At 41.8% G+C, this 12,862-nt stretch overlaps 1 protein-coding gene across 2 annotated transcripts in view; it reads right to left on the minus strand.

Moving 5' to 3' along the window:
• The window catches only part of PPP1R37 (protein phosphatase 1 regulatory subunit 37), a 181,536-nt gene that overhangs the window by 29,577 nt on the left and 139,097 nt on the right, over positions 1–12,862 (minus strand). For both annotated transcript variants that reach the window (XM_029571627.1, XM_029571626.1), the window contains exons 9-10: positions 11,872–12,013; positions 4,488–4,654 (exon numbers count right to left, since the gene is read on the minus strand). In XM_029571627.1, the coding sequence (XP_029427487.1) occupies positions 4,488–4,654; positions 11,872–12,013 (309 nt within the window). The remainder of the gene's footprint in view (positions 1–4,487; positions 4,655–11,871; positions 12,014–12,862) is intronic.

The raw sequence follows: 12,862 nt of genomic DNA on the forward strand, positions 1-12,862 counted from the left end.
CCAACTGCAGCTGAGCAGATTGAGAGGGGTTGGTACTGAAGGCCAACCTCCGTTGGACTGGAGGGGACCAAGGGAAGTACAAGCAAGAGTACAGCTATATTTCACAATCTTCAGAACTCACTTATCCTTAGTAATGCAGACCTGTACTTGGACCGGTGCTTTTCAATATATATATATATAAATGATCTGGAAAGGAATATGAGTGAGGTTATGATATTTGCGGATGATACAAAATTATTCAGAGTAGTTAAATCACAAGCGGATTGTGATACATTACAGGAGGACCTTGCAAGACTGGAAGATTTAATGAAATTTAATGTGGACAAGTGCAAGTTGTTGCATATAGGGAAACATAACCCTTGCTGTAGTTACAAGATGTTAGGTTCCATATTAGGAGCAACTACCCAGGAAAAAAAATCTAGACATCATAGTGGATAATACTTTAAAATCGTCGGCTCAGTGTGCTGCAGCAGTCAAAAAAGCAAACAGAATGTTAGGAATTATTAGGAAGGGAATGGTGAATAAAATGGAAAATGTCATAATGCCTCTATAACGCTCCATGGTGAGACTGTACCTTGAATACTGTGTACAATTCTGGTCGCCACATCTCAAAAAAGATATAGTTGCAATGGAGAAGGTACAGAGAAGGGCAACCAAAATGATAAAGGGGATGGAACAGCTCCCCTATGAGGAAAGGCTGAAGAGGTTAGGGCTGTTCAGCTTGGAGAAGAGACAGCTGAGGGGGGATATGATAGAGGTCTTTAAGATCATGAGAGGTCTTGAATGAGTAGATGCGACTCAGTTATTTACACTTTCGAATAATAGAAGAACTAGGGGGCATTCCATGAAGTTAGCAAGTAGCACATTTAAGACTAATCGGAGAAAATTCTTTTTCACTCAATGCACAATAAATCTCTGTAATTTGTTGCCAGAGGATGTGGTTAGTGCAGTTAGTGTAACTGGGTTCAAAAAAGGTTTGGATAAGTTCTTGGAGGAGAAGTCCATTAACAGCTATTAATCAAGTTTACCAAGGGAATAGCCACTGCTATTAATTGCATCAGTAGCATGGGATCTTCTTAGTGTTTGGGTAATTGCCAGGTTCTTGTGGCCTGATTTGGCCTCTGTTGGAAACAGGATGCTGGGCTTGATGGACCCTTGGTCTGACCCAGCATGGCAATTTCTTAAGGCAGGAGCATGATGCCAAGTTCAGTGAGAAGCATACTTTGCCTCACGGGACTATTACAGCCAGAGTTTAGATTAGCGACCCTGACTGCAAGGTAGATCTAGTTCCTTCTGGATACAGGAAAAGGCCTACAGATTCAACCACGAGGAGAACTATTGGACAAAAACTGCATAGTTTCCTTCGGTGTCACAAGACACCCGAAAAAACCCCACTGGGGTCAGAAAGACCTCCAGAAAGAAAATGCAGGCCACTAACATCTGAAGGACAGGATGCCTTTGCAGACACGTGCCCAATGATTGGCCTATAGGCACAATGGGCAGAAAAACCCAAGCAACACTTGGGAGAAGAAATGGCAACAGTGGCTAAGTCTGCGGCCAACCTTACTTGCCAACATATCAGACAAATCTGACCACCCAGGACAGCTGTGAAGAGTGTGAGAGGATACACAGCAATCCTTGAACAGGATTGCTAGCCCAAAAACTCCCAAGCAAGGAGTTAAGCTATGACCGAAGCTCACCCACCCTCACCCTTGTCAAGGGTAGGCCTATCCATCCAGTTCACAGGATAACTCAGGTGAGCAGGAAGGCACTTTGATCTACTCAGTGAAGTATGAAAAGCTAACGGCAGTACTGGCCAGAACTTGGCGAAAGGACAGTGAAAAAGGTGGTGTACCAATCTCTGCAGGTATAAACTAAGATATACAATGAATGCCCTCGCTTTTCTCCTCTCTCTCTCTCTCCCACATTCTGACCAGAAATCAGAAGAAATGAAAAACACAATGAGGCAGACCTTGGCGCTGCCAGGATAAGAAAAAACCACTAGGCTGAATTTAACAACCAACAACTCATTGCTGATTGCAGCGGGGAGTTTAGCCCTCCGCCCCCCCACTCCCCCTTCCCCTCAGGGTAGACCTCTCAGCATGACAGGAACAGCCGAAACTGAGGGCCAACCTCCTGGGGAAGATATCCACCAGGAGACAGAAAGCAGCGACAGCATGAGTGCAATTCCCTGTAAAAACAGGATTCTTTTACCGACCTGGCAACCCAAAGAATACCAGGGCAGGGTCAGTCTGATCTCAGAACAGACCGCCCAACAACCTGGTGTAGGTATCAATACCCAAGGACAGGATTATGCACCCTTTCCCCCAAGGAATCATCCGGTCCAGGAGATGGACAACGGTTGCCTAAATCAGGACTTCGCTGCCCACAGACAGGGTTATCCATAAATTTAATTTAAAAACTTTTCTATACCGTTGCTAAGTTAAATACCGTCGCAACGGTTTACATGTAGGCACATATTTAATGTAGGTAAAAGTGTACAATAGTACATTCTAACAGGTGCCATCAAAGGTTCGGTTACAATATATCATTAGACACAGTCATTTAGCAAAGTAGTTCATGACCAATTGTACCAAGGTACTTACACGGGTAGTTTTATCACACATAGTATTATAGTTATGGTGTATTGTGGTGTGGAGTTCATAGACTAATCTACTGTATAGTCCTAAGGACTGTATGTCGGTGCCTTTCTGTCTTTTCCTGAAATATTTCTCTCTATTCTCCTGTCTCTTTTTAAAATGCTTGTTTAAAAAGCCATGTTTTTAGGTTTTTCTTGAATGTCTTGAGATCACTTTGTAGCCTGATCTCTGGAGGCATTGTGTTCCAGATTATGGGTCCTGCTAGTGATATGGCTCTTTCTCACACTTGTGTCAGTCTTGCTGTTTTAACTGATGGAATGGTTAGGAGTGCTTTATTTGCTGAGTGGAGGTTCCTGTGTGGAGTGTGTACCCGTAATGCTGTGTTCAACCAGTCTGATTTCTCATCATAAATTAGTTTGTGAATGATACATAGGGTTTTGTATTTAATTCTGTGTTCAATTGGTAGCCAATGTAACTCAGCTAGGGTTTCAGTTATATGGTCCCTCCTTCTTTTTCCAGTTAGTATTCTAGCTGGTGTCTTAATGTTGTATTAGGTAGTCCTAGCATAAGGGCATTGCAGTAATCTGTGCTGGAGAAGATTAGTGCCTGCAGTATTGTCACGTCTTGAGCGGCTCAAGACGAGCGGCTCCCCTCCTCCCGAAACAAGGCTGCTTTTCGCGCCTTGCTTCGGGAGGAGGGGAGAGAGGACTGGCAATCCCGAGCGTAGGATTGCCCGTCCTCTCTCCCTTGCAACTTTTTTTTTTCGTTTTTTCGATTTTTTCCGCTTTCGTTGCTTGCTTCGGGAGGAGGGGAGAGAGGACTGGCAATCCCGAGCGTAGGAGAACCGTCCACTTCCTGATACCTGTCATTTCAAATGTCATTTGAAATGACATTTGAAATGACAGATACCAGCGTGTCCGTGAAGCGTTAGGCCAACGCTCCCAGGATACTGTATAGCGCTCTATACAGTAAAATAGGTTGCGCGGGCCTAACGCTTCACGGACGCTTCTTAGACGCAGCTTGCATTTGCAAGCTATTTACATACAGTATCGAGCAGTAGGTGAGCTGGACTGTGAGTGTGGCAACCGCGGGTGTGCCCGGCACTAACGCAGCTCTTCCTACCGCTCCTTACTGTATCGGCCTGTTTGTCTGATCTAAGGATGCTTGAATTCTGCCACCCTTTTGGTTCCTATATCCCTACTGGAAGGCTGGTCTAAAATCCACCACCTCTCTCTGTAATAAAGTGTTCCCCATATTCCATTTGAGTGTCCCTACATTTATATAATAATCCTTGTCCTTCAGCTTCTCATTCTATGAAAAATGCTATCTTTTGGTACTTTATTGAAGCCTGCTAGATATTTAAACATTTGCATTTTATTTACACTACAAAGAGCACTGAAAACAAATTGCAATTTCCACCCTTGTTACAAGTTCTCATCTGGCTCAATGGTCAATGTAGGAGTTTTTCAGGGAATCTATAAGCATAATCCTTCCCATGCCATCCCAAGCTCCGTCCTGCCATTTAGTACAGGAATAAAGTTTTAAAATCCAATCTGGCCTTCATTTACCTGTATCAGCATTTTTTTGTTAATATTTGATAGCTTATAATGAATATCAAAGTGATTTTTATCTCATTCTTTCTGGTATTAGCCTCTGCCCCTAAAACTGCTGCCTCATCATCTTCTCTTTGAGAATAATATGTAACACAGAATCATTTTACTGCTGTTTCTCCCAGCCCTTTGTCCTTCTTGACCTTTATTAGAGAATAAAACTTACAAGGCACCCATAAACAGATGTCATTGGGTACAGCATATAATTTCCTAGTGATTCATGAAGATGCTCCTTCAATACCATAAGGCACAGTTAGGAAACAAGCACCCCACTTACAGATTCCTTTTTGGGTTCCCTGTCCAGGTCCAGACGAAGCAGCGAGTGGTTGACCTTCAGAGCCAGTGACAGGGCCATAAGGCCACCTGTCTTGATCTCGTTTTCTCGAAGGTCCAAACGGAGCAGTCGGGGAGACTCGGCAATGAATTCGGCTACAGCCACGGCACCTGTAGAAGGGAGAAGCTAAAGGTGGACCATGCATGCAGATCAGTTCAGCAGGGAGGCAAGAGACAGCCATGAATCATACAGAGGAAATAATTTAAAAAAAACGCAAGTAAAGACTGTGACATTCTAAATAGCTTTGGTTTAAATACCTCTCCCCCATGGATATCTTTATGAAAGATGCCAACTTTGCCCCTCAAATCAATCATTAACTTTAAAAAGTAGAGAAGTCTGATTCCCTTCAAGGATTTTCCCTACACAAATGGCCTCATTCACTGAGTCGTGTCAGGCAATATTTCGTGCGCAGAAAATGGCCTAACACGGGGTTAATGCTGGATGTCAAATATCTTGCGTTATTCCAGGCCGACATCATGAGTATTTAAATGAGCTCATTAGCATGCAAATCAAATCAATGCAATCGATGCAAATCAATTAAAGCGGCTTTCCAAAAAAATTTGCAAGCTGCGTTATTTGATTTGAAATGATCTACAACTCAGGAATTGTAGCTAATTTCTCATGGGTGCATCAGGACATTAATGCATGACCAATGAACCTGCAACCTATATTAAAAGAGTCACTTAGCCCCAAGTAGTGCCTCCCCCAACCCAAAGTTGTAAAAACCCTTGGGGAGGGGGGGGGGGGTTAGTGAAAAATACCTCGGCTTAGTAAATTTTAGTACAGCTCAGGAATAGGTCCATCCATATTAAACTTATAAATGGGGAGGGGGACAAATATAAGAAAACTGCCAACTTTGCACCCCCTTCCCCTTGCTACACACATCCAGATTACCCAACTTTGAAAAGTGGAAAGTCAGATGTTCCCGAAGGACCTACCTCCACACAATGTTTAGTAAAACTAGGTCTAGCTGTCCCAAAGTGATTAGGGGAACACACATACATAAAAATACAAACTCAAAACACAGACATTTTACCATCTAATAAGCCAATCCATTCTGTTGAACTGAGATGCTGTGGATAAGAGAAAAACCTTTCAAGGTAACACAGGTACAACAGTAAGTTTGCTTACCTTAAACGGGGTACTACGCAGATAGCAGGATAAATTAGCCATGACACGTGGGTGATGTCATCTGATGGCACCAAACGGACCCTTCTCTTATATCTCATAGAGCTTTTGCTCTACTGAGCATAAGTGTGAATTCCCATGCAGGCGCTACCTCATGAGCCTCTTAGTTGATTGTAGAGCTTAGCTTTACCTCAGTAGTCAACTCTCCAGGGAAGAAGGTATTAAGCATGGCTAATTCATCCTGCTGTCTATGGAGAACCCATTTACAGTAAGCAAATTTGCTTTCTCCATCAACAAGCAGGGCTGAATTTGCCTGACTTGTAGGGAATCCCAAGTTGAGGGCTGCAGCGGAGAATTACTGAAAATGTAACCTATCCCAAAGCAAAGAATGGACTACTGGGTGAATAGGCTGTACAAAACTGCTTGCCAAAGTTTGTCATCCACTTGGACATGGTAAGCCACAATGGGACAGAGATGCACCTTGACCAATGATATATGGAGACCTGAGGAGAAGAGGGAGAACAAGTAATGAAGTAACTCCTTTGTCTTGCAGGCAAATTGGTCCAGGGGGCATGCTTGGCACTAAAGAGATTTTTTTTTTCTATTTAAAACTGTAAGTTCTTCTTGTGGAATATTCCCTGGGGAGATTACAATATCCTCAACTTTCTTGGGTAATGACAGCAACAAGATTAGTGAACACTCAAGATCCATGCTGTCAAACTGAAAGAAGGAAGATTCAGATGACCCTCTTCCTGAGTTAAAGTCAGATCGGATACCAAAGGGATCGGCAGACTGACTGACAGGTATAAATACTACACTTGTCTGAGTCATGCTGAAGCAATGAAGACCAGGAGCACCTGATCTTTGAGCACTTTCTGCACTGTTGAGGCAACCAATAGAAGTGGTGGAAGAGCATACAGCAGATCTGTAACCCATTTGATCAGAAAAGTATCTGGACTGGACCTGAATTTGCTATGAAGAAAAAGCAGAATCTTTCCACCTTCCTGTTGCTTTCTGATGTGAATAATTTGATCAAAGGCTGACCTCGGAGACTGAACAAACTGTCTGTCAGTATTTGATCTAGAGACTACTTGTGAGGATGAAAAACTCTGCTGAGGGGGTCCATAAGAACTGCCATGCTGAGTCAGACCAAGCTCCATTAAGTCAAGCATCCCATATCTGATGGTGGCCAATTCAGCTTTCCCCAGCGTATGGCTTTAAATGAAGGACATGCAATTTTGAACTAGATTCTAAATTGAATAGCGAGCCAGTGTAAATCCCAAAGTAGGGGAGTGACATGATCATATTTACCTTTACTGAAAATCAGCTTTGCCACTGTATTCTGTATCAATCGAAGTCTTCTGGTTTGATGCACTGTAAGACCATGAAACAAGGCATTACAGTAGTCAAACCTAATTAAGATGAGAGAGTGGACTAAGGGCTTGAGGTCCAAAAAATCAAGAAATGACATAATTTGACGAATGAACCTTAAACAAATTAGAACTTTGTGCAAGCTGAGAGATATGGCTGGAAAGGTTTAGTGAACTATCAATTTTAACACTAAGGGTTGTGATGACTTGTTAGGAATAGGATAATTTGCCATAAGAAGTGCTGGGAACTGGATAGAATAACTTTCCCTAGTCAACAACATTGCTTCTGATTTACTGAGATTGACTAAGTTTGGATGAAGTCTGCTTCTTTTGTTAAATAGCTATTGTCAGAGAAACTGGAGATCCAAGATCAAAGTTTGCTATAATCTCAAGATCATTTGCATAAAAAAAAGTAGAGTTGCCTAAGCTCTGAATGAGTGTTGTCAGTGGAGCAAGGTAAAGTCTGAAAATAACTGGGGAAAATATTGGATCCTTGAGGGACCCCACATTCAAGACTGCTTAGAGCTGAGAAAGAGGAATTCCAGGAGACCTGGTAAGACTGACATGCTAAGGATTTGAATCAAAGTAAAGCAAAGTCACGAAAACCAGTGTCATACAATCGATTTAACAGAAACTGGTGGTCAACCGTATGAAATGCAGCCCTCATGTTTAAGCACACCGGCAGTGTAGCTTTACATTTGTCTAATTGCGAACTGGCTACAGCAATAAGCGCTGTTTCAGTACTATGGGCCCTTCTATATCCCCGACTGCCTGGGACCAGAATGTTTTCCAAAAAATTGGAGAGTTGCATATGAGCAACTTTTTCAATAACTTTGGAGAGAGGGGCTAGGTTTGAGATGGGCCAATAATTTTCTGGAAGATCAGGATCAAGAAGCTGCTGTTTTTGACTATTTAAATTTTATTGTAGTAATCTCATAAATGGTCATACAAAACATCCAAAGACAATCAAAACATAACACACAAGCCGAACAATTTTAGTTTTCAACCCTTACCAACCCATCCCCCCCTCAATACTCTACCATGATATCTTGGTGAGCAAGCATATTAATCACACACTACAACATTGGAAGGATAAATACATACGTATCCAACTATAGTTAAAACCAAAAATTTTTTTGGCACCTTCGGGCACATACCCCATATGTCTCTTTAATTCCATACTGTTCCCACTGAGGATTCTTATTGATCCATAACAAGAACTTCTGATGCTGTCTGAAGAAATGTATTTAAACTGGCATTTTTTCACTGTGACGTTTCCTCCACCTTCGTTGTCTATTCAACTACAAGTTCTTTGTTAAACTGGACCTCCTTTGCCATCACGCTATATTTACTTCCTGAACCAAATGTATTTTTGACAATTTGTATTGGCTCTTGCGGAAATACTCCCTTTTGTTCCTCCCGATGCAGCATCAAGTTAATTGTTAAGCTCAGTGAGTGAAATGAAGATTTTAGGGTCAACAAATGCAGTAATTTGAATATTATCTTCATAAATAGATGTATTAATAGATGGTCTAAATGCAATAATGAGGATTAAAGTAGCCAAAGGAGATAAAAAGATTTTAAAAAGAAGGGAAACAGGCACAGAACCTTGACGGACCCCTAGAGGAAGAGGCAAATGATCAGAAAGTTGAGGGTCCCACTCAATCTGAAAAAAGCAATTGCCCAAATAGGATCTAAACCTGGAAACTTTATCAGTCAGTCCAATCTCTTGCAGGTGATATAGAAGATGATCGCGATCAATGGTGTTTAAGACCGCACTCCTATCTGGGGTGCAGCTTCTTATCCAGCACAACATTCCCCAGATCTTCCCAGCCCAACTACCAGAACTCTCAACAAGAGATTGTGTTATACAGGAAAGTAATAAAATTGGGTTGTGAAACTATTCACAAATGGGTTTCCTATAGTGGATCCAATGCTCCTCTGATTGCAAATTCTGATTTGATTTTAAGTTGTTCAAATGCCTCTACTCATGTAAATTTATTGTAATCCGCAGTGAGGCCAACTATGGGAAAAAGTGGAATATCAAATGTTCTACTTAACTGTCCTATAGTTAGTTGTCTAACTTGTTCAGTTGGACAGCGGCTGAATATTCGCCTCTTTAACATGCATTTCCCATATAAATATTACAGTGTTAACAAAAAGGTTACATAAAAGCAGAGACAGAATTATAGGATTATAACATAGTTCCACTGACAATATTAAAATGAAACAGCTAGCCAGATGTGAACACATCATGACCCAGAGACCCATGAAAAGGTACAGAACTCCCTAATCCTAGTGTAGCACTACTAATGATAGGATTAAAATATGAAGCAAAAAATGTTAAAAGGATACCAACATCTAATAATGTCAAAAAGCAAACAGCTATCTGCAGAACAAGATAACCTTCCTAATCATGCATTATCAGCTTTGTAGGCCTGCAACAGTCAAGCTGTTAATTTTTTCTAAAACTCAAATATTCTTCCATGACATGGAGCAGAAGTTGCAATTGATTCCACAAATGTGGCCCAACACAACTGAAGGCTCATGAATATGTAGATTTTAGCAGCTTTCAAGGATGGCTCATACAGCAAGCTGTCTTGTGAAGATCCACCCAGACATAATGCACTAACTGCTCTTTCAGATAACTGGCCCCTACTCCCTGCACAGATTGAAAAACAAAATTCAAAACTCTAAACCATATTCTGTATTGAGCAGGTAACAGATGGGTCATACTATTTCTCCAGTTGCAACTAGTTAAAATACATGCCGCTGCATTGTGCATACTCCTTGGGAGTCCTGGCCAGAAGCATGTTCCCATAACCTAAATGGGACGTGACAAGAACATGAATGAATAAAGTTAGATCATGCTCCTCTATGAAGGGTTTGATCTGCTGTATTAGCAGCAATTGCCTCTTGGCATTTGTAATTTGAAATCCATCTTCAAACACAGTTGTAGTTTGCTTCATTAACTCCTCCTCACAGCTGTGACAATTCTGGCATTTGCGTAGTTGGATTATTGTATCGATGTGCACACCTAAAGCTGGAGGAAAGGGTTACCTGGCTGTCGGGCAGCGCAAACAAAGCCAAACGGTGTTTACAGAGACAACCTACTGAGCAGGCCCATGTACACCATAGTCCTGCTTCTCCTGAAGGGGCCAGGGCTCTGAACCGGGACCCAGTCTTGCCTGTGGCAGGGTGCCGACTTTTCTTTTTATGCTCCTGCTCCACCACAGAAATCAATCCGAAGACTGTTGCCCTAGGAGCAAAATGCACCAGGGAAATCAGTTCACAGACTGTTGCCCTAGAGCCTGTTCTACCAGGGAAATCAGTTTGTTGCAATAGGGGCCTGCTTCACCAGGGGAAATCAGTCTGAAGATTGTTGCCCTAGAAGCCTTGTGCACCTTTTCCTAACTGTAGCCTCAGTCCACATCTCTGCACTGTGTGCTGAGAGAGAAATTACTGAAGAGCTGAAGGCAGCACCACACCTTTATAGGAATGAAGGGTACTTTGAGCTTTTTTTCCTCTGTCTGTATCTGCTGGCAGGACATAACCCACTTGTCTGGACTAGTCTAGTAAGGACAATGAGGAATCATAATTCTTTGACTTGCATTCCAGAAGTTTGGACCCAAAACAGAAAAAAAAACGTTCTTCCTTATATCAATAAGTCTCACATCTGATTATCAAGGGGATCACAAATAACATATCCTGTGCTGAATGAAGCACTGTGTTAGGAACATACAATTACAACCAAAGATAAGATCTTGACGTGAGCTCTGATGACAATTAACAGGGAAAGTGGAAGAAATACCACAGTTGGTATTACATTTTAAAAAGAGCTTTTTTTCACAGCATTGCCAGGTTAGGAGAAATTGAGAGCCTCTTTTGATTTAGGAAACAGATAAAGGCTCTTTTCTTCAAACTAGCTTATGACAGTGAAGATTATTATCATGCAATTTTCTGCTTTCAGTTGGTATACTAACAATCGGTAGAACAGAAGGTTTACTATAGATAGCCCTGTGAAGGCAATTGCTGATTGGGTGGGTCTGAGCCATTGTGACATTGTTATATGTTTGTAACACTGCAGTTTGTTGTTAGTGAATATTTTATTTCATATAATTTTATATATATATAATTATATATTATGAATGCACAGTTATCTATCAAGTATGTTGTATCATGTAGCATATATATTTTCCAAAACAAATAAATAAAATAGGACCAAGGGCTGCTGCTGTAATAACCATGCACAGAGTCAACCAGCCTAGAGGAAAGTAGATAAAGTCGCCTCTCACTCTAGTCCTGACTACCATGGAGGTGAGAGTTGACTTTATTTACTTTATTCTTCAGATATAGGGTTTTATATCATTATTGGATACATCTTATGTTCATGCTATATCCTAGTCTAACAGGAAGTTTCATCCATAACTAAAAAAGCCTACTTTCCAGAATGTGCCTATGCAGTCCATGGATATACATGTATCCAAAAAATAATAAAAATCACCAGTCAGAGTCCTTATAACACTTCCTGAAAATTTGTTGTGGCTACAGTAATATATTGGCAAGTAATACATTTTAATAAATAGGACATCAACACATAATTCTCATAATAAATCTTTTCCTTCACAAAGTAGTTTAAAATAGTATTCAGTTTTCTCCAGCGCTGATATATTTACTGGAAGACCCTTCTACTAGTCTCAAAAATGTACCCCAACTAATCAGCCGTCATGGGGCGCAGCCCAACCAATCAGAGGACTGGAATGAAGCTGGGCACAGCAGTCAGGAGAGCAGGAAATGAAGCACAGAAAGCGTCATGCCAGAGTACTTACCTTCACAGCTTAGTTTGCTGGCAGCCAGCCCCAGCCGCAGCACAGTGCGGTTTCCAATCAGCCCATTCTTCAGGTTGCGAACTCCCTCATTCCCAATGGGGTTGTGCCCAAGGTTCAAGGTCTCCAGACTCTGGGTGTGAGGCTAGAAACACAAACCACATGAGATCAAACACAGCACCTTCACAAATAGCTCCACAGATTGGACAACATATAAAAATACCTCATCATTTTATCAGATAGCTCTACGAAGCACAGAGCTCCTGAGTCTGTACAGCATGTCCTGTAGATGTACCTTTAGCCCTGATTAATGTCCTCTAACAAATTATAGAGTTCATCTGATCATTTTGACATCATTTAGGATTATCTGTAATGAGCTAATTAGTATTAAAAGGGTTCCCTGTACGTAGCCACATCAGTCCAGACTCCTGGGTTTTGCCTCCCTGCCAGCAGATGGAGACAGAGAAAGTTTCACTGACACTGTACATAACCTCGTGTGCCACCTACAGTCCCTCGGTATTTCTCTGTCTCCAGCAGATGGCAGATGGTGTAAAACCTGCAGTCTGGAGAGAAGGAAAAAGAAAAAAAGACACAATTTCTGGATTCTTACAGGGGGTTGTGAGGTCCTGGTGAGGCCATCCCCCCTGGTTTAAGGCATACAAGCAGGGGGTTGGTGACCCTTCTAATAGCTCGGTCCGGAGGTCTGTGGGGTGGTCATCTGGTGGTCCAGATCCTTCATCCCCCACGAGACAGCGACAGAACCTGCTGGCAGTTCTGCATTGCAAGTCCAGTAGAGCAGGGAAGTATCCCTTTTATATAGTTTGTTCTGGCTGGGTCGCTAAAGTTTGGCAAATGGAGACTGATATAGCCAGTGGTCTGGCTGCTTTCTGATCTGCCATGCTGCCTGCACTCCTGGAACCTGAACCTCTGCACCAAAAGAAAGTATTGGTTTCTATGTATCTTTATTTGTTCTCAGCGTAAAAAAAAAAAAAAA

This window comes from Rhinatrema bivittatum, chromosome 11 (assembly GCF_901001135.1).
Source record: "Rhinatrema bivittatum chromosome 11, aRhiBiv1.1, whole genome shotgun sequence".
NCBI classification, from domain to species: Eukaryota; Metazoa; Chordata; class Amphibia; order Gymnophiona; family Rhinatrematidae; genus Rhinatrema; species Rhinatrema bivittatum.